General features: G+C 43.8%; 1 protein-coding gene across 1 annotated transcript; it reads right to left on the bottom strand.

Annotated features, from left to right (window-relative positions):
• Window positions 1–727: 727 nt before the first annotated feature.
• LOC119926553 (UDP-N-acetylglucosamine--dolichyl-phosphate N-acetylglucosaminephosphotransferase-like) lies at window positions 728–21,591 on the bottom strand. Its single transcript, XM_038744613.1, has 3 exons — window positions 20,955–21,591; window positions 1,478–1,588; window positions 728–798 (listed from the first exon to the last, which is right to left on the bottom strand). Exons 1-3 carry the CDS (start codon window positions 21,589–21,591, stop codon window positions 728–730), a joined length of 819 nt encoding a protein of 272 aa, XP_038600541.1.
• Between the last annotated feature and the right edge of the window lie 541 nt (window positions 21,592–22,132).

Here is a 22,132-nt window from a genome sequence, read left to right as displayed (position 1 = left end):
CAGGCACACAGAAGTTAAACGACTTGCATAAGGTCACCAAGCAGGTAAGTCTTAGAGGTGAAATTAGAACCCAGATCTCTTGACTTCCAGTTTCGTGCTTTTCTCATTAGACCACACTGCTTCTCCAAGGAGAGAAATTAAGTCATTAGCTCCAGTCCTAGGGAAAGAAGGTTTTACTTGTTGCCAAATTGTACTTTCCAAGCACTTAGTACATTGCTATGCACACAGTAAGCACTCAATAAATATGGTTGAATGAAAAATGAATGAATTTTTTATGGGGTGTTTTTAACCTCTGGAATTACTTGAATGGTAATTTCAATTCTTTGCTTTGATTTGACCTAGAAATTTTGCCTCTGGCTGCTGGTCTTAACTAAATAGTATCATTTCTTCTGAAAGACCAGAGTTCTGCTTCATAATTATAACCTTAGGCCGAGTGTTTCATTGTTTTATAGTAATAACCCCTAATGGATAGTCTTGTCTAAACAGTGTTTCTTTCTTGTTTAAGGAGAAACTGCAGAGTGAAGAATGTAGCCATGTTTGGGGAAAGGTCTAATTATTACTGAATGCTACAGATGATTTCACTCGAGTAGAAAATTATAGAAAATTGGTTGAAGGGGTAATAGTCATTAGAATGTAGATAAACAGAGTTTTTGAGGAACTCAAAAAATCCATTTTTCTGCCTTTGGTACTTCTGTTGGCATTTATCTGTATGCTCTTCCTTTATTTCTCATTGAGAATCTTCCCGACTGTCAGATTCAATGATTTCTATTCTCCTCAACTCCCTCACAGCAGGAAGATCTTATAAACTCAGTATGAGTTTATGTTAAGAAAGGTTAAATCTCTGTCTGCCTATTTGGAGGGCTGCTCCATCTGTTCATTCATTCAATTGTATTTATTGAGCGCTTACTGTGTGCAGAGCACTGTACTAAGCACTTGGGAAGTACAAGTTGACAACATATAATAATGAACCTGACACATAAAGTCTGCTAGATAGCAAGCTTCTTGAAGGTAAGGATCATGCAGTGTTTTGCACATAGTAAGTGCTTAACAAATGCCATTATTATTATTATTATTATTATTATCATTATTATTATGCCTGTCAACTCTAGGCACGTTGAGGCAGCGTGGGAGGCAGCATGGTGTAGTTGCTAGAGCACTGGTTTGGGTGTCAGAAGATCATGGGTTCTAATCCCAGCTCTGTCATTTGTCTGCTGGGTGGCCTTGGGCAAGTCACTTCACTCCCCTGTGCCTCAGTTATCTCATCTGTAAAGTGGGGATTACGACTGTGAGCCCCACGTGGAACAACCCGATTACCTTGTATCTACCCCAGCGCTTAGAACAGTCCTTGACACTTAGTAAGCGCTTAACAAATACCATAGTTATTATTAACTGTATTGTACTCTCCTAAGTGCTTTGGATGGTGCTCTGCACAAAGTACTCAATAAATACCATCGATTGATTGACTGACAGAGTGTACCTCGGGCAGGGCAGAAGGCCAACTCGAATTGAGAATCTTCCATTCCATTATGGGAATATTCATCTTCCCTGCAGCCGACAACTCGGAATGCTGAAGACTCTTGAAAGATAACTTCAAGGGAATCATAAGCCCAGCTCAAAGACACTAGGGCTTTTTCTTCTCCATGTAGGGAAGGCTGTATTTTTTTGCATGCTCCTGGAGGCTGAGGGAAAAATTAGAGTTTACACTTGGAAATTATTGAATCCTGAAAAATATCAAAGTACTTTTGGTTGGAAACTATGATCTCTACAAGTGAGTTTTTTTATGGTATTTGTTAAGTGCTTACTAGGTGTCAAATGTTGTTCTAAATGCTCGGGCAGGTACAGGTCAGTTAGGTGGAATACAGTCCCTGCATCACATGGGCTCTGAGTAGGAGGGAGAATAGGTATTGAAAATCCATTTTACAGATGAGGAAACTGAGGCACAGAGAAGTAAAGTGACTTACCCAAGGTCACACATAGCAAGCAATTGGCAGACCAAGGATTAGAACCCAGGTCCTCTAAGTTAAATGTTAAAGCCTAACAATATGCAAATCAAATGTTTTCTGACAAAGTGAATTATTTTATTCAATAGTATCAGTAGCAACTTCCTGCACGAGGAACAACCAAAGCACAGAATCCATTCCCTGGCCCACAGGGAACTTGCTAGTTCAGGGGAGACAGACAAAAAATATTTACAAACAGTGGAATCAGAATCCAAAATGTGGAAGTTCAGTGAGCATAGATATGTACACCAGCCCTGAAGATGGCTATAAATAAGTACATAAGAGCTAAAGGGAGATAGTGGTGCCCGTAAAGCCAAGATGGGATGAAATTTTAATGATTAATACTAATAATTATGGTATATGTTAATGTATATGACCAGATATAGCCCAAATGGCCATCAATCAGAAGACTTTGTACAATAATCTCTCAATAGAGTTAAGAATTAAACATCTATTCTATTTTTATTAGACATCTTCAGAGGTAATTAAACAATCACTGCTTTTTATGGTATTTGTTAAGCGCTGGGGTATGAACAAGCTAATTAGGTTTGAGACATTCCTTGTCCCACATGGGGTTCACAAATCAATTCCCATTTACAGATGGGGTAACAGAGACATAGGGAAGTTAAATGACTTGGCCAAGGTCACAAAGCAGACAAGTGGCAGAGCCGGAATTAGAACCCAGGTCCTTCCAAAAGGCCAAGCTGCTTCTCTGTTATTCTCTCTGCTTATTTAAAGAAATAAAATAACCTTTCTTTACAGGACTTAAAGTACTGTGAATCTCTCTCCCCTGTTCCATTCTTCTGCTAATTCACTGGTGCTCTAGAGCAATTTCTCTTTCTGGAATTTTCACTCACATGCACAGCTGCTAATTGGCTAATTCCTTCCTAAAATGCTTGTTTGCTGCATGTGGACACTGGCATCATGAATGGAAACAGCTCCACATCATAATTATGTTATTCTTGTCCACCGTGTGCAATGATAAGCCTTCTTAATTGGTATGACTTAGTAAGATTTATATTTTCATCACATCTACATTCTTTCTAGCTCTGAGTAGTTATTTCAAAAAAAAGCCACAGATTTAATTTTCTCACTGAATCAGAATGCACAAAAACAAAATGTCAAAGATATTTGCTTTAAGGTTACATTACGGAGTGCATGTATTGTCTACAACAGGAAAAAGAGTTTGGTAGTTTGAAAACAATAATAAAATCCCCTGAAACTAACTTGCTATTAACAGCCATTGAGTCTTCGTCTTGTTTTATGTCTACATGACTCATGTGTGGGATGGTGTCATTTTATTCTTAGCCTAGGAATGCCACCTTTATTTCCAAAGCCTTCAGAGAAAAGGTTATAACTACGTGCCAGCGTGACCGGAGCAGGCAGCGCTGTCCTGGAAGTGGGGCAAAGCTTTCTGGGCAAATCTTATTCCAATAATGATGATGATGATGATGTTAATAATAACAATAATAATAATAATATTCATTTGGCATTTACTGTATGTCAAGCCCTGGGGCACATACAAGGTAATCAGATCAGACATAGTCCCTTTCCCCAGCTCGTCCTCCAGGCTGCAAGCTTGTGGGCAGGGAATGTTTCTGTTATATTGTTGTGCTGTACTCTCCCAAGCGCTTAGTACAGTGCACTACACACAGTAAGCACTCCATAAATACAATTGAACTCATTCATTCATTCAATAGCATTTATTGAGCGCTAACTGTGTGCAGAGCACTTTACTAAGCACTTGGGAAGTACAATTTGGCAACATATAGACCTCCTCCAGGAGGCCCTCCCAGACTGAGCCCCTTCCTTCCTCTCCCCCTCGTCCCCCTCTCCATCCCCCCCATCTTACCTCCTTCCCTTCCCCACAGCACCTGTATATATGTATATATGTTTGTACATATTTATTACTCTATTTATTTATTTATTTATTTATTTTACTTGCACATATCTATTCTATTTATTTTATTTTGTTAGTATGTTTGGTTTTGTCTCCCCCTTTTAGACTGTGAGCCCACTGTTGGGTAGGGACTGTCTCTCTATGTTGCCAATTTGTACTTCCCAAGCGCTTAGTACAGTGCTCTGCACACAGTAAGCGCTCAGTAAATACGAATGATGATGATGATGATATAGAGATGGTCCCTACCCAACACCAGGCTCACAGTCTAGAAGGGCATGAGGCTCACAGTCAAGGCCAGAGTGTATTTAATATGCATTTACAGATGAGGAAGTTGTGAGATAGAGACGTTAAGTGACTTCCTCAATGTCAAACAGCAAAGGCTGGCATTATAATACTATTATTATTAGTAGTAGTAGTAAAACAGGTGACGGAGCTGGGATTAGAACCACGACCTTTCGACTCCCAGTCCTCTGCTCTGTCCATTATGCCACATTGCTTCTATTCCTATGTCAGTCAAGGCAGGAGGCAAATTGTTGAAGCCTGATGCAATTTGACCAAGTCTCCAGTGGCTTAGAGAAACAAATATCTGATGAATTATTCCTTTGTTTTCCAGGCCAAAAGTCTGCTTAATAAGCCATTTACTGTTTTCTAAACAATCAATATGAAAAAATCTTCCTTGGATCACTGAGTGAACAAAATCCCTCTCACCCTTTAGCATTTTCTGAGTGTTTAGGTTAAATAGTGTTTAGGTTTGAATTTAAAGGTTATTTCAGTTCAATGCGAAGGAACTGCACTGCAAAGTAACCCATCAATCCATCAGTGGTATTTATTGAGCGCTCACTGTGTGCAGAGCACTGTACTAAGCACTTGGGAGAGTAAAATATCACAGTTGGTAGACACGATCACTTCCCTGAAGGAATTTATGGTTTAGGAAGAGAGATAGACATTGAATTACAGATAGAAGTAGCAGAGTATAAGGATTTGTACATAAATGCTGGGAAACTGAGGCGAGGTGTCATCATTCACGTCACTGGCATTTATTGAGCTCTTACTTTGTGCAGAGAGAGAGTAAGTGATTGGGAGAGTACAACAGAGTGAGCAGACACGTTCCTGGCCCACAAAGAGCAATGCTCAAATTTCAATTTGTTTCTCTTTAATATTATTCTTCTGGCATTACTTACACAATCTTCCTGTTGGGTTCCTCAGGGCTTCTCAAAACATGTCAAAATTCTGCTGCAGTTCAACTGAAGGGCAGTTATCTGGAGCAGAGGGAAACTGATTCCCATTTTTTTCCACATTGACTCACCTGTCTAATTTAGATAATTTGTTTCATTAGGCTGAGGCTCTTTCAGATTTTAATGTTATCTTCAGAGACTAACATCTGCTGAAGTTCAATAAGTAACCCATTACAATAAGGCCTTTTTTTGTTTTTCCACTCAGCAAAAGAGGTTGGGCTGCTAGGAAGGAACTGGAAAGGGTGTGAATATTTTTAACTTAAAAAGATGGTAGGAGGGTGGACCTTTAGGTGTATGGGAGTGGCAGATAGGTTAAGAGAGTAAGCTTGTAACAAAGGCCTGAAGGATTTTTCTGCTTTCATTTATTGTTTTGGGTACTTGTGAATGTCTGTGTTATCATTTATAAATCATTTTTTACTTAGGTATGGACTTTAATAGTCTGATTTTCCCCCAAGCCTGGAAGGTTGCTACCACCACCACAACATGGAGTAATAATAATAATAATAATAATAAGATTTGTTAAGCTCTTACTATGTGCCAAGCGCTGTTCTAAGCACTGAGGTAGACTCAAGGTAATCAGGTTGTCCCACGTGGGTCTCACAGTCTTATTCCCCATTTGACAGATGAGGGAACTGAGGCAGAGAGGTTAAGTGACTTGCCCAAGGTCACACAGCAGACAAGAGGAAGAGGCAGTATTAGAATTCATGACCTCTGACTCCCAAGCCCCTGCTCTTAGACTGATAACTGTTGTGGTGGATCAGTGCTTTGCTTCATATCCTGTGCTCCCCTGGCTAATAAAAAAAGGGCTTTAGAGACAAATAATAGCGTGAGAAGCAGTGTGGCCTAGTGGAAAGAGCAATGGCCTTGGAGTCAGAAGGACCTGGGTTCTAATCCTGGCTTTGCCAGTTGCTTGCTGTGTGAGACCTCGGACAAGTCACTTAACTTCTCTGGGCCTCAGTTTCATCAGCTGTAAAATGGGAATTAAATACCTGTTCTCCCTTCATTCATTCATTCATTCATTCAATCGTATTTATTGAGCGCTTACTGTGTGCAGAGCACCCTCTACTTAGTCTATGAGTCCCACGTGGAACAGGGACCTAATTAACTTGTACCTAGCCTAGCCTAGTGCTTGGAACAGTGTTTGACATTCAGTAAGCATTTAACAAATACTATTAAAAAAAAGTAACCCAGAACCAGTTCATTTTGGGGGAGAAAAGTACAGTGTAACAAGATAGTGTTCAATCTAGGGTAAAAAAAAAATGTACACGGCATATGTCTCAATTTTACTGTTCAGATGTTTGACACTAGAAGTTATATTTGCATTTGTTAAGCGCTTACTCTGTACCAAGAACTATTACAATTACTCTTGCCCTCTTCAAAGCCTTACTGAAGACTTGTCTCCTCCAAGAGGCCTGACTGAGCCCTTCTTTCCTCTTCTCCCACTCCTTTTTGTGTTACCCTAACTTGCTCCCTTTATGCATTTCCCCCCACAGCACTTATGTACGTATCTTTAATTTATTTACTTATATTAATTTATGTCTCCTCTACAACACTTAGCTCATTGAGGGCAGGGAATGTATCTGCTTATTGTTATATTGTACTCTCCCAAGCGCTTAGTACAGTGCTCTGCACACAGAGAGCGCTCAATAAATACGGTTGAATGGATGAATGTGCTGAGGTAGATACAAGACAACCAGGTCAGATACAGGCAAAGAGGAAGAGAGGAAGAACAGGTATTTAATCTGCATTTTACATATGCGGAGAATGAGTTCCAAAGAAGTCAAGTGACTTGCCCACGGTCACACAGCTGGAAAGTGGCAGATTTAGGATTAGAAAGGTCTCCTGACTCCCAAGCTCATGCTGTTTTTGTTGAGTCATGTTGCTTTTTGAACTTACAATTTTTGCCTCATTTTATGATTACACTTAATAGAGTGCTCTGCACTAAGCTCTTGATAGATATTATTGATTGAAAAACATGAAAGCTAAAACAATAGAACTCTATTTTCATATTCAAATACACTCTTCAGGATCATTTCATATGCACAGTATTAATCAAATTGGTATTAGAAAAAAGAATTAAGTAGGAGATCGGTCTATTGCAGTGGTGGCAGGAAAAGCAAACAATGAATTAATTTTCAGTATTATTTCAACACATACTTACAGGCTTCTTCTAAAGTCTAAAATGAATTCCCATGAAATATTTTTTCCCCAGATTTTCAATTTAATTTTATATGGATCAATTACAACAAATTCTAGTATTCCAAATGTTGTGATTGAATCAAGTTAATGTTCCCAAATATTCCTGGTAATTATGATAGATGGAATGCCAGTATTCTTTTACTGAAAACAGAGACACCAAAGTGAACGATTAGATAGCTATAGTTTTGCGCATGCCTAGCACTTTTTTTAAAGCTCTTTCACATGTCTGACACACAGTAAGGGCTTAATAGATACCATAATAATAATTATTATTATTATTATCAGTTATCACCTCAGTTATCCTCACTGCATCCCTATGAGATGGGGTGAGGCAAGCTTTAAGATCTCCATTTTCAGGTGTGGAAGCAGAGGTACAGGGAGGGAAGAAAAGCAGAGTGACCTAATAGATAGAGCATGGGCCTGGGTGGCAAAGGACCTGGGTTCTAATCCTTGCTTCTCCACCTGTCAAGTCTATGACCTTGGGCAAGTCACTTCGCTGCTCTGTGCCTCAGTTACCTCATCTGTAAAATGAAAATTAATAATAATAATGATGGCTTTTGTTAAGCACTTACTACGTGTGAAGCACTGTTCTAAGCGCTGGGGGCTACAAGGTGATCAGGTTGTCCCAGGTGGGGCTCACAGTCTTAATCCCCATTTTACAGATGCGGTAACTGAGGCACAGAGAAGTTAAGTGACTTGCCCCAGGTCACACAGCAGACGTGTGGCGGAGCAGGATTAGAACCCATCACCTCTGACTCCCAAGCCCGTGATCTTTCCATTGAGCCATGCTGCTTGATGATGATGATGATGATGATGATGGTATTTATTAAGCGCTTACTATGCGCAAAGCACTGTTCTAAGCGCTGGGGGGATACAAGGTGATCAGGTTGTCCCACGTGGGGCTCACAGTCTTAATCCCCATTTTACAGATGAGGGAACTGAGGCACAGAGAAGTTAAGTGAATTGCCCAAAGTCACACAGTTGACAAGTGGCGGAGCCAGGATTTGAACCCATGACCTCTGATTCCAAAGCCCGTGCTCTTTCCACTGAGCCACGCTGCTTCTCTATGTGTCTGGCACATAGAATACACTGAACAAATACTATTATTTTTAAAGAAAGTAATGTTCAGTGTCACACGGCCAACTCGTGGCAGAACTGTGATTAGAACACAGGGGTTTTATTCCCAGGCCGATGTTTTGGGGTTTTAAAAATATTTGTTAATAATAATAATTGTGGTATTTGTTAAGTGCTTACTATAAGCCAGGCACTGTACTAAGCACTGGGGTAGACACAAGTAAATCAGGTTGGACACAGTCCCTGGCCCACATGGGGCTCACAGTCTCAATCCCCATTTTACAGATGAGGTAACTGAGGCCCAGAGAAGTGAAGTGACTTGCCCAAGGTCACGCAGCAGACAAGGGGCAGAGCCGGGATTAGGATGCATAACCTGCTGACTCCCATGCCCTGCTCTATCCACTATAATTCACACTGCTGCCCGGCTCATCTTTGTGCAGAAGCGCTCTGGGTATGTTACTCCCCTCCTCAAAAATCTCCAGTGGCTCCCTGTCAACCTACGCATCAAGCAAAAACTCCTCACTCTTAGCTTTAAGGCTGTCCATCACCTCACCCCCTTCTACTTCACCTCCCTTCTCTGCTACTCCAGCCCAGCCTGCACCCTCCGTTCCTCTGCCACCGCTAACCTCCTCACTGTACCTCATTTTCGCCTGTCCCGCCATCGACCCCTGGCCCACGTCCTCCCCCGGGCCTGGAATGCCCTCCCTCTGCCCATCCGCCAAGCTCGCTTTCTTCCTCCCTTCAAAGCCCTACTGAGAGCTCACCTCCTCCAGGAGGCCTTCCCAGACAGTCCCCTTTTTTCTCTCCTCCTCCCCACCCCCCTGCCCTACCTCCTTCCCCTCCCCACAGAACCTGTATATGTTTATACAGATTTATTACTCTATTTATTTTACTTGTACATATTTACTATTCTATTTATTTTGTTAATGATGTGCATCTAGCTTTAATTCTTTTTGTTCTGACGACTTGACACCTGTCCACATGTTTTGTTTTGTTGTCTGTCTCCCCCTTCTAGATGGTGAGTCCGTTGTTGGGTAGGGACAGTCTCTATATGTTGCCAGTTTGTACTTTCCAAGTGCTTCGTACAGTGCTCTGCACACAGTACGTGCTTAATAAATACGATTGAATGAATGAATACCACGCTGCTTCTTTGGTAAGCACTAACGATGAAGCTTCCACTAGATCACTGTGTTTCCCTTGCATTTCTCGTGGCTCAGTGAAAAGAGCCCGGGCTTTGGAGACAGAGGTCGTGGGTTCGAATCCCAGCTTCTCCACGTGTCTGCTGTGTGACCTTGGGCAAGTCACTTCACTTCTCTGCGCCTCAGTTACCTCATCTGTAAAATGGGGATTAAGACTGTGAGCCCCACGTGGGACAACCTGATCACCTTGCATCCCCCCAGCGCTTAGAACAGTGCTTTGCACATAGTAAGTGCTTAACAAATGCCATCATTATTACTATTATTATTATTATTATTATTATTATTATTTCTGCTCTCAATATGGAGCTGCTGCAAGGAAGGTGACACTCGGGTCTTATTTAGTAATGAATGATAATATTTATCCATCACTGTTGCAGTGAACTCTAACACACCCTCAGGGACAAAAAAAAATGATAAGAAAACCCGAAATAAAAAGTCCAGGTGAAAATTAATTAAAAAGAAGTAAAGGGTTCTCCACCCAGCAAACCTAACAATTCAATCAGCACTCAAGATTTATTAGGCAATAATGGGGCAGATCATTGTCTGCCCCACAAAAGTGAATGAAGAGACTAACTGCTGGATTGATTTGCCTCCTACATCCTGGCCTGAAACAGTGACTGACATGTAGTAAGCACTTAACAAATACCATAGTAATAATAAATAGGATTTAGCTTTAGGTTTGTTAAGCCCTCTGCAAAAGTTTTCTAAGGTTCAGTTAGAGCACAGCAGTTGGTTTCACCCAAAATTCACCTTGTAACATGACTGAGGTCCATTCAATAGTGTCAATCCTTAGCCGACTTGCCATTAGGTTAACAAAATACTACTACTACTACTACTACCAATAACAGTAATGACATTTATTAAGTGCTTACTATGTGCCAAGGACTGTTCTAAGCACCGGGTTAGAGTGCTGAGTGCAGAGCACTGTAATAAGCACTTGGGAAGTATAAATCGGCAACATATAGAGATGGTCCCTACCCAACAACGGGCTCACAGTCTAGAAGGGCGAGACAGCCAGCAAAACAAAACATGTGGACAGGTGTCAAGGTAATCATGGGGGTTGTCCCATGTGGGGCTCACAGGCTTCATCCCCATTTTACAGATGAGGGAACTGAGGCCCATAGAAGCGGCATGGCTCAGTGGAAAGGGCATGGGCTTGGGAGTCAGAGGTCATGAGTTCTAATCCCAGCACTGCTGGGATTATCAGTTGTGTGACTTTGGGCAAGTCACTTCATTTCTCTGTGCCTCAGTTACTTCATCTGTAAAATGGGGGCTAAGACTGTGAGCCCCATGTGGGACAACCTGATTAACTTGTATCTAACCCAGCTTTTAGAACAGTGCTTGGCACATAGTAAGTGTTTAACAAATACCATTATTATTACTGTTATTATTATTAAGTGACTTGCCCAAAGTCACACAGCTGACAAGTGGCAGAAGCGGGATTAGAATCCATGACCTCTGGCTCCCAAGTCTGGGCTCTTTCCATAAGACATGCCCAGGATGGAAAAATGTAGGGGAGTGAAGACAGCACTGTTGACCCACCTTCCTATGCTGGACTGGTCCCTACTCCAGATTGGTCCCTGTCAGCATAGTTTAGTGGATAGAGCACAGGAATGGGAATCAGAAGGATCTGGGTTCTAATCCTGGCCCTGCCACTTGTCTACCATGTGACCTTGGGCAAGCCACTTCACTTCTCTATACCTCATTTCCCTGATTTGTAAAATGGGGATTGAGACTGTGAGCCCACATGGAACAGGGACTGTGTCCAACCCAATTTGCCTGAAGTCACCCCAGTGCTTAATATAGTGCCTGGAACATAGTAAGCACTTCACAAACACCACAGTTATCATTATTATTATTATTAGACGTGTGCCCTGACTGCACAGCTGCTCGGGATATTTTAATCAGACCAAATAGGTCTGCAAAACGGGATCTTAATAAGATGCTGACTCTCAGTGAGTTTCCCAGTATTGAATTATGCTCATAGCAACACAGTTTTCCTGAGTATTCATTCATTCATTCACTCGCATTTATTGAGTGCTTACTGTGTGCAGAGCACTGTACTAAGCGCTTAGGAAGTACAAGTTGGCAACATATAGAGATAGTCCCTACCCAACAACGGGCTCACAGTCTAGAAGGGGGAGACAGACAACAAGACAAAACATATAGCCAGGTGTCAAAATCGTCAGAACAAATAGAATTACAGCTATATGCAGATCATTAACAAAATAAGTAGAATAGTAAATATGTACAAGTAAAATAAATAGAGTAATAAATCTATACAAATGTATACAAGTGCTGTGGGGAGGGGAGTGAGGTAGGGTGGGGGGATGGGGAGGAGAGGAAAAAGAGGGCTCAGTCTGGGAAGGTGAGCTCTCAGTAGGGTTTTGAAGGGAGGAAGAGAGTTAGCTTGGCGGATGTGTGGAGGGAGGGCATTCCAGGCCAGGGGAAGGATGTGGGCTGGGGGTCGACGGCCGGGCAGGCGAGAACGAGGCACAGTGAGGAGATTAGCGGCAGAGGAGCGGAGGGTGCGGGCTGGGCTGGAGAAGGACACAAGGGAGGTGAGGTAGGAGGGGGCAAGGTGATGGACAGCCTTGAAGCCGAGAGTGAGGAGTTTTTGCTTGATGCATAGGTTGACAGGCAGCCACTGGAAATTTTTGAGGAAGGGAGTAACATGCCCAGAGCATTTCTGCACAAAGATAATCTGGGCAGCAGAGTGAAGTATAGACTGAAGTGGGGAGAGACAGGAGGTTGGGAGATCAGAGAGGAGACTGATGCAGCAATCCAGTCAGGATAGGATGAGAGATTGAACCAGCAAGGTAGCGGTTTGGATGGAGAGGAAAGGGTGGATCTTGGCAATGTTGTGGAGGTGAGACCCGCAGCTTTTGGTGACGGATTGGATGCGTGGGGTGAACAAGAGAGCAGAGTCCAGGATGACACCAAGGTTGCGGGCTTGTGAGATGGGAAGGATGGTAGTGCTGTCTACAGTGACAGAAAAGTGAGGGAGAGGGCAGGGTTTGGCAGGGAAGATAAGGAGTTCAGTCTTGGACATATTGAGTTATAGATGGCAGGCAGACATCCAGATGGAGATGTCCTGAAGGCAGGAGGAGATGCGAGCCTGGAGGGAGGGGGAGAGAGAGCAGGGGCAGAGATGTAGATTTGGATGTCATCAGCGTAGAGATGATAGTTGAAGCCATGGGAGCGAATGAGTTCATCAAGGGAGTGAGTGTCGATAGAGAACAGAAGGGGACCAAGAACTGACCCTTAAGGAACCCCTACAGTAAGGGGATAATAATAATAATAATAATAATAATAATAATAATGGCATTTGTTAAGTGCTTACTATGTGCAGAGCACTGTTCTAAACACTGGGGGGGGATACAAGTTGATCAAGTTGTCCCATGTGGGGCTCACATTCTTAATTCCCATTTTACAGATGAGGTAACTGAGGCTCAGAGAAGTTAAGTGACTTGCCCAGTGTCACACAGAAGATATGTGGTGGAGTTAGGATTTGAACCCATGACCTCTGACTCCAAAGTCTGTCCTCTTTCCACTGAGCCATGCTGCTTCTCTAAGCATGAGATGGGATGGGATGGGAGTGAGAGGAGGAGCCCGCAAAGGAGACTGAGAATGAATGACCGGAGAGATAAGAAGAAAACCAGAATAGGACGGAGTCTGTGAAGCGAAGGTTGGATAGAGTGTTGAGGAGCAAGGGGTGGTCCACAGTGTCAAATGAGAGGTCGAGGTGGAATAGGACAGAGTAGGAGCCATCGGATCTGGCAAGAAGGAGGTCATTGGTGACCTCTGAGAGGGCAGTTTCCATGGAATGTAGGGGACGGAAGCCAGATTGGAGGGAGTCAAGGAGAGAGTTGGCATTGAGGAATTTGAGGCAGCAGGTGTAGATGACTCATTCTAGGAGTTTGGAAAGGAAGGGTAGGAGGGAGATAGGGTGATAACTAGAAGGGGAGGTGGGGTCAAGAGAGGGTTTATTTAGGATGGGGAAGATGTGGGCATGTTTGAAGGCAGAGGGGAAGGAACCAGTGGAGAGTGAGTGGTTGAAGATGTAAGTTAGGGAGGGGAGGAAAGAAGGGGTGAGAGATTTCATAAGATGAGAAGGAATGGGGTCTGAAGCACACGTGGATGGAATAGCAGTTGAGAGGAGGGAGGAGATCTCATCTGAAGATACTGCTGGGAATGATGGGAGAGTAGCGGAGAGGGTTGAGAGTGGGAGGTGGGGGGAATGGAGAAGGGGGAGCTCAGACCTGATGGAGTTAATTTTACTAATGACATAGGAAGCCAGATCGTTGGGGGTGAGGGATGGAGAAGGGGGAGGAACAGGAGGCCTGAGAAGGGAGTTAAATGTACAGAACAGCTGATGTGGATAATGGGCATGGGTGTCAATAAGGGAGGAGAAATAGTTTTGTCTGGCAGAGAAGTGGGCAGAGTTAAGGCAGGAAAGGATAAACTTGAAGTGAACGAGGTTGGCTTTGTGTTTAGACTTTCACCAGCAGCAGTCAGCAGCTCGAGCATAAGAGCGAAGGAGGCAGACAGTGGGAGTGATCCAAGGCCGTGGGTTAGAGATACGAGAGCGGTGAAGGGAAAGGGGAGTGAGCGAGTTGAGTTGACTGGAGATGGAGTTGAGAAGTAATCTGGTCGTTAAGATTGGGTAGAGAGGATAGGGAGGTGAGGTGGGGTGTGATGTGCCGAGAAAGATGGAAGGGGTCGAGAGAGCGGAGGTCTCTGTGGGTAGTAATACAGATTTACAGGGCGGAGGAGTGTGAGTGAGGAGGCAGGTGAGAAGGTTATGATCAGAGAGAGGGATTTCAGAGTTGGTGAGGGTGGAGATGGTGCAGCGGAAGGAGATGATGAGGTCGAGGGTGTGACCAAGTTGGTGAGTGGGCAAGGTGGGGTGGAGCAGGTGGTTGGCAGCATCAAGGAGAGATAGAAGACGGGTGGCAGAGGAGTCACCAGGGACATCCATGTGGATGTTGAAGTCTCTGAGGATCAGAGTACGCATGGAAAAGGAGAGAAGGAAGGTGAGAAAGGGGTCAAAATTGTTAAAAAAAAGTTGGAGGTGGGGCCGGGGTTGGGGGGCAGTAGATGACGGCTAAAATAATCTGGAGGGGGTGGTAGAGGTGAATAATACACCTGATGAGAATTAATAATCTCATGAAACTCAAGCAACATCTATTTGTGGAATGAGAGTGACTATGGCCAACAAGGAGGACTATGCAAACATTTTAATGACAAGGTGACACAGTCTTAAAAAATATGCTACAACCATTGTCTGCTGGGAGACAAATGCAGCAGACAGACCAGCCTGGGGTGCGACAATCAGATACTTGCTCTCCATGGATACTTGCTCTCTGTGGTAATCAGGTTACTCTCTGTGGCAGTACTGGCAATCGTAATCTAGTAGGTAGATTTGCATATGAACTGCATGTGTTGCAAATGTATCATTTATCACAGCAAAGTGGCAACCCTTCTGTGAAACCTTAGCTAATGTTAGCTAATGGAATGCTGGTCAGGTGCAGGTCTTTTCTGCCACTCCAACACACTTAGAATGGATCTCATGTGTTCAATAGCATCATTTTCTAAAATCAATCAATCAATCAATCATATTTATTGAGCGCTTACTGTGTGCAGAGCACTGTACTAAGCGCTTGGGAAGTACAAGTCAGCAACACATAGAGACAGTCCCTACCCAACAGCGGGCTCACAGTCTAGAATTGGGGCTCACAGTCTAGAAGGGGAACCAAGGGAAATACGTAGAGAATTTGGTCTTTTTTTTTTAGGTTTTCATTCATTTGTTCAATCCATCCTATTTATTGCAGAGAAGCAGTGTGGCTCAGTGGAAAGAGCATGGGCTTTGGAGTCAGAGGTCATGGATTCAAATCCCGCTCTGTCAACTATCAGCTGTGTGACTTTGGGCAAGTCACTTAACTTCTCTGGGCCTCAGTTACCTCATCTGTAAAATGGGGATTAAGACTGTGAGCCCCTTGTGGGACAACCTGATCACCTTGTAACCTCTCCAGCTCTTAGAACAGTGCTTTGCACATAGTAAGTGCTTAATAAATGCCATCATCATTATTTAGTGAGCACTTACTGTGTGCAGAGCACTGTACACTGAAGCACTGAAGCACTGAAGTGTTTGGAAAGTTCAGTTCATCAACAGATAAAGACAATCCTTGCCCACACTGGGCTTACAGCCTAGAAAAGGAGACACAGACATCAAAACAAGTAAACAGGCATCAGTATAAATATATTTATAGACATATACACATCAAAACAAGTAAACAGGCATGAATATAAATAAATAGAATTATAGATATATGCATATACACAAGTGCTATGGGGCGAGGAGAGGGGTAGAGCAAAAGGAGTGAGTTGAGGTGAAGTGACGACATGGAGGGGAGGGGGAGCTGAGAAAAAGGGGAGCTTAGTCTGGGAAGGCCTCTTGGAAGAGGTGAGCCTTCAGTAGGGCTTTGAAGGGGGAAGAGTGACTGTTTTTGGCAGACTTGAGGAGGGAAGGAGTTCCAGGCCAGAGGTAGGATGTGGGCCAGGGGTTGACAGCAGGCAGCGGGACAGATGAGAACAAGGCCCAGTGAAAAGGTTAAGCACCAGAGGAGCAGAGTGTGCAGGCTGGGATGTAGAAGGAGAGAAGGGAGGTGAGGTAAAAAGGGGTAAGGTGATGGAGAGCTTCGAAGCCAATAATGAGGAGTTTTTGTTTGGTAAGGAGGTTGATAAGCAACCACTGGAGATTTTTGAGGAGGGGGATGACATACCCAGAATGTTTCTGTAGAAAGATAATCTGGGCAGAAAAGTATGGACTGAAGTGGGGAGAGGCAGGAGTTTGGAAGATCAGAAAAGAGGCTGATGCTGTAATCCAGTTGGGATAGGATGAGTGATTGTACTAACATTTTTATATTACTCTCCATGTGCTGAGGAATGCTGTATGTTATAGATTCTTTGTGCTATTTTGATCACGTTATAGGATAACTACTCATTGGAAAGAGCACGGGCTTTGGAGTCAGAGGTCATGGGTTTGAATCCTGGCTCTATCACATGTCTGCTGGGTGACCTTGGGCAAGTCACTTAACTTCTCTAAGCCTCAGTTACCTCATCTGTAAAATGGGGATTAAGACTGTGAGCCCCATGTGAGACAAACATTAGTGACTGATGTGGGCTCTTCCAAGTACTTAAGATTTCTTCAGATTTTGTTGACTCCTGTAATGTTTTGACCCTTTATATGTCATTTCAAACAAATCATGTTGGACACCTTATTTGATTAAGTGACCTTTCGGCAGCATTAGAATTTGTTTCTTTTTAGTTTCTTGGAGGTACTTATGCAATTGAAGTAGGTCACCCGACTTACTATGTCATTTTAGTTCCCCATGGGCTGATAACATGTCTAACAACTCTGGTGTATCTTACTCTCACAGCGTATAGTGTAATGTAAGTAGTTATCACAATAAATATCACCAATTGATGTTAGTTTTCCTTTAGCATAGATTTAAAAAGAAGTGTATGTGGAGGAAAACTGTATTGCTACTGAAACTATTTTTCCATGGAAAGTGAAGAGATTGTAAATGGGGTTCAATGACTTTGTCATAGGCAGGAAACTTGTCAGCTAATTTTGCTAATTCTGTTGCATTGTACTCTCCCGAGAGCTGAGTGCAGTGCTCCGCACATAGTAAGTGCTCAATAAATACCACTGATTGACTGATTGATTTAGCAGCATCAGAATTTGAATCAGCTACAACAAGAGAGTTCTTAGTTCAAAGCCAATTCACAAAGAGAAGAAAAAAGTCACTCAGGAATTGCTAGATTAAAACCATTTCTAAAGATAACTGATATAGCGATCAAATAGACCTGATTAATTATAAGAAAGAAAAGGGTCATTCAGTCATTTAGGAATGAAAACTAAATCAAGCTATTAGTGCAAATCCTCCATGCCAGGGCCACCTTGTGGCAAACTGAAGAGAGCTGGGATGAAATTAGTGACTGATGTGGGCTTTCTAAAGGCCATCTTGACAATGATAACTGAAAGACTTACAGGATGATGATAAATCACACACAGTTCATTCATTCGTATTTATTGAGCACTTACTGTGTGCAGACCACTGTACTAAGGGCTTGGGAAGTACAAGTCTGCAACATATAGAGGCCGTCCCTACCCAACAATGGGCTCACAATCTAGAAGGGGGAGACACAACAAAACAAAACAAGTAGATAGGTGACAATGCCATCAGAATAGGTAAATAGAATTACAGCTATATGCACATCATTAACAAAATAAATAGAATAGTAAATATGTACAAGTAAAATAAATGGAGTAATAAATCTGTACAAATACATACAAGTGCTGTGGGGAGGGGAAGGAGGTAGGGTTGGGGGGATGGGGAGGAGGAGAGGAAAAAGGAGGCTCAGTCTGGGAAGGCCTCCTGGAGGAGGTGAGCTCTCAGTAGGGCTTTGAAGGGAGGAAGAGAGCTAGCTTGGCGGATGTGTGGAGGGAGGGCATTCCAGGCCAAGGGAAGGATGTGGGCCGCGGGCCGACGGCGGGACAGGTGAGAATGAGGCACAGTGAGGAGGTTAGCAGAAGGAGAGTAGGGAGAAGGTTAGTCTGACAACCCAGCAAAGAAATAGAGAATGGTCAGAATCTACCGTCAGGTAGTTCACTTAAATTTACTTTAACTGGGAAGCACTATGAACTAGTGGAAAGAGTATGGGGCTGGGATAACTCCTTCAATCAATCAATCAATGGTATTTATTGATCACTTGCTGTGTGCAGAGCACTGTACTAAGCACTTGGGAGAATACCATATAGCAGAGTTGGTAGACACATTCCCTGCCTACAATGAATTTACAGTCTAGAGGGGGAGACAGACATTAATACAGGATTCAGAATACTTGGGTTTTTCTAATCCTGGCTTTGTCATTAGCTTGCTTTGTGACTTTGGGTAAATCACTTAACCTATCTGTCCGGTTGTCTCATTTGTAAAATGGGAAGTGGATACCTGTTCTCTCTCCCAGTTAGACTGTGAGCCCCATGGAGGGCAGGGACTGTGTCCGGCCTGATTAACTACCCCAGATCTTAGCACAGAGTAAACGCTTAATAAACACCATTATTGTTATTATTATCATATTAGTATTATTGTTATTATTATTATATCATATTCAACTTCACTCCTCTACATGCCTTCAACTCTTACATAACATCACCCCTTACTGTGCATGTTACACTAACCCTCACGTTACATTATTTAAGTTGTACATTACATTAGTTAAGAAGTTACGTTACATTAGTTCATTCATTCATTCAGTTGTATTTATTGAGCAATTTCTGTGTGCAGAGAACTCTACTAAGCACTTGGAAGGTACAACTCAGCAACAAATAGAGACAATCCCTGCCCACACTGGGCTTACAGTTTAGAAGGGGGAAGACAGACATCAAAACAAGTAAACAGGCATCAATATAAATCAATAGAATTGTAGATCTATGCACATCAAAACAAGTAAACAGACATTAATATAAATAAATAGAGTTATAGCTATGTACATAGGTACACAAGTGCTGTGGGGCGGGGGGGGGGGGTAGAACCAAGGGAGTGAGCCCGGGTGATGGGAGGGAGAGCTGAGGGAAAAGGGGGCTATGTCTGGGAAGGCCTCTTGGAGGATGTGAGCCTTCAGGAGGGCATTGAAGGGGGGAAGTGTGATTGACAGATGTGAGGAGGGAGGGCATTCCAGGCCAGAGGTAGGACGTGGGCCAGGGGTCGATGGGGGGGACAGCCAAGAATGAGGCACAGTGAGAAGGTTAGCAGCAGAACAGCGGAGTGTGTGGGCTGGGATGTAGAAGGAGAGAAGGGAGGTGAGGTAGGAGGGGGCAAGGTGATGAAGAGCTATGAAGCCAAGAGTGAGGGGTTTAATTAAAGAATAATGATAATGAGACTGCACTCTCCTAGACTACTGACTTCCTCCATGCCATGAGCCAAACCTAATTGATTCTATCCTAATCTTCCTCAACCTCTCAGTTGCCCTCGATACTGTGTACATTCCCATCTCCTGGAAACGCTATCTAACCTTGGTTTTACCAATAGTTCCCTCTTGGTCTCCTGCTTCTCTGGTTTCTTACTGAGTTGCACAACATAAGCACACTCAATAAATACCACTGATGATTGAACTTTCACTGGCTCTTCCTCACTTCTTACTCACTAACCTCTGGTGTCCCTCAAAGGCTCTATTCTGGGTCCCCCTTTTTTTTCCCTTAATGGCACTTGTTAAACACTTACTGTGAATCAAACACTGTTTGACGTCCTGGGGTTGATACTAGTAAATTAGGTTGGATACAGTCCCTCTCAATCTTGGGGCTAACAGATGAAACTGGAAGGAGAATAGGAGAATTGAAGCATGGAGAATTTAAGTGACTTGCCCAAGGTAACATAGCAAGCATTAGGCAAAGCCAGGAGTGCTTCAAATGAGTCCTTCAAACTTATTCCCTTGAAGGACTTGGCAGTATCCATAGCTTCAATTCCCATCTCTGTGAATTTCTCCCAATTCTACCTGGGTACTGACCCTTTCTTTTGCATTTTATACTTCACTCCTCTGATGCCAACCTTCTCGCTCCACCTCGATTTCGTCCATCTTGCCGCCAACCCCTCACTCACGTCCTGCCTCTGGCCTGAAACTCCCTCCCCCTTCATATCCAACAGTGGATCGCTCTCCCCAGCTTCAAAGCCCTATTAAAACTATATCTACTGCAGGAGGCCTCCCCCAGTTAAGCCCCAGTTTCCTTTGCATTCTCTTACATTTCGCCCATGCACTTGGATTTATAGCCTTTATTCACCTCACCCTCCACTCCACACCACTTTGTGCACATCTGTAATTTATTAATTTGTATTAATGTCCGTTTCCCCCTCTAGACTGTAAACTCATGGTGGGCAGGGAATGTGTCTACCAATTTTGTTATAATGTATTAATTCATTCATTCAATCGTATTTATTGAGCACTTACTGTGTGCAGAGCACTGTACTAAGCGCTTGGGAAGTACAAGTTGGCAACACATAGAGACGGTCCCTACCCAACAGTGGGCTCACAGTCTGGAAGGGGAGGACAGACAACCAAACAAATTAACAAAATAAAATAAATAGAATAGTTAATATGTAATATACGATTACGAGTCCCCCTTCTAGACTGTGAGTCCACTGTTGGGTAGTGACTGTCTCCACATGTTGCCAACTTGGACTTCCCAAGCGTTTGGCACACAGTAAGCGCTCAATAAATACGATTGATTGATTGAATGAGTGAATCCCGCACTGTGTGAATCAGCTCCCTCCCTCCCACTTCCCACCTCCAAGCGCCACGAGGTTGAAGAGGATGATGGAGGCCGAGATGACCAGGGTCTGGCCCGCCTCCAGCCCGTTGATGCTCGCCAGGATGTTGATGGCGTTGGTGCAGAACACAGCCAGCAGGCCCATGTAGACATAGTACAGGATCCCCAAGTCAAGGTGGAGGCCGAGCAGGGGGCGGAAGGGCTTGGGCACCACGATGGTGGTGTTGCCAAAGTTGGTGAAGTAAACCATTAGCAGGGGCAGGGAGGCGGCCGTGGGCAGGAGCAGTTTATGGCACCAGCGCAGGTTCAGCACATCATCTGCGAAGCCCAGGAAGATCATGCAGCAGATGGCAAGGAGGGCACCGATCAGGGCCACAAACTCATGGTGGGGAAACGCTTTGCACTGTTCCTTCAAGAAGCAACTCAGGAAGGGGACAGGGATGAAGCAGAAGAGGATGATGAGGAAGACGGCACCATTGATGACCCCCTGAGATTCAGGGATCTGCTGCTTGCCAGTCTTGTTGAGGTCCAGCCCACAGAGGCGAGCGGTCATGAAGTGTCCCCAGAAGGCCGGGATGAGGGTCAGCATGGCCACCAGGCCCAGCAGCGAGACGCCCAGGTTGACCAGCAGTGGGAGGGCTGGGAAGTCCCACATCTCCACCCCGTTTCCGCCCGGACCCTCTGAGCGATGGCAACTTCCTCTTTCCGTTCGCCTGGGCGGGAAGAAAGGAAGGAAAGAAAGAAAGGCAGGAAAACCTCACCGTGGCCGCCTTTAACAAGAGCAAAGGGAAGCTCGAACCTGAACCGCTTTGGCGGAGGCTCCAATAAGGCTCTAAGTGGCGTCAATGTACTCTCTCAAGTGTTTAGTATAATGCTCTGCACACAGAAAAGTGTTCACTAAATGCGACTGAATGATTGATTCTGCTGCCAGAACCTTTAGTTCAACATATCTAAAGCTGAATTTTTCATTTTCCCCTCCCAAATCCCTTCCTCCATCTAACTTTTTCCCATCTTCCTGTCATTTCTGAGATCCACTCCTTCCCGTCCATCTGAAAGGCAGCAAGGCCTGAGAAGCAGCATGGCCTAGTGGAAAGAGCATGGGCCTGGGAGTCGGAGGACCTGGGTTCTAATCCTCCTTTGTCAAATGCTTGCTGTGTTACCTTGGGCAAGTCACTTAAATTCTCGGTGCCTTGGTT

This window comes from Tachyglossus aculeatus, chromosome 1 (genome assembly GCF_015852505.1).
Source record: "Tachyglossus aculeatus isolate mTacAcu1 chromosome 1, mTacAcu1.pri, whole genome shotgun sequence".
Lineage (NCBI taxonomy): Eukaryota > Metazoa > Chordata > Mammalia > Monotremata > Tachyglossidae > Tachyglossus > Tachyglossus aculeatus.
The sequence above is the reverse complement of the archived record's forward strand: the minus strand, read 5'-3'. Positions and strand labels throughout refer to the sequence as shown.

Bases quoted from the DNA above. Each gene is read 5' to 3' on its own strand.
- LOC119926553 (XM_038744613.1), bottom strand. From the start codon at position 21,591: ATGTGGGACTTCCCAGCCCTCCCACTGCTGGTCAACCTGGGCGTCTCG. The intron at 1,589-20,954 runs GTGGGAAGTGGG...ATTCCCTTGAAG, and splicing joins CAACCTCGTGGCGCTTGGAG to TTATCTTTCAAGAGTCTTCA. The intron at 799-1,477 runs GTACACTCTGTC...TGAGTTTATAAG, and splicing joins GGCCTTCTGCCCTGCCCGAG to ATCTTCCTGCTGTGAGGGAG.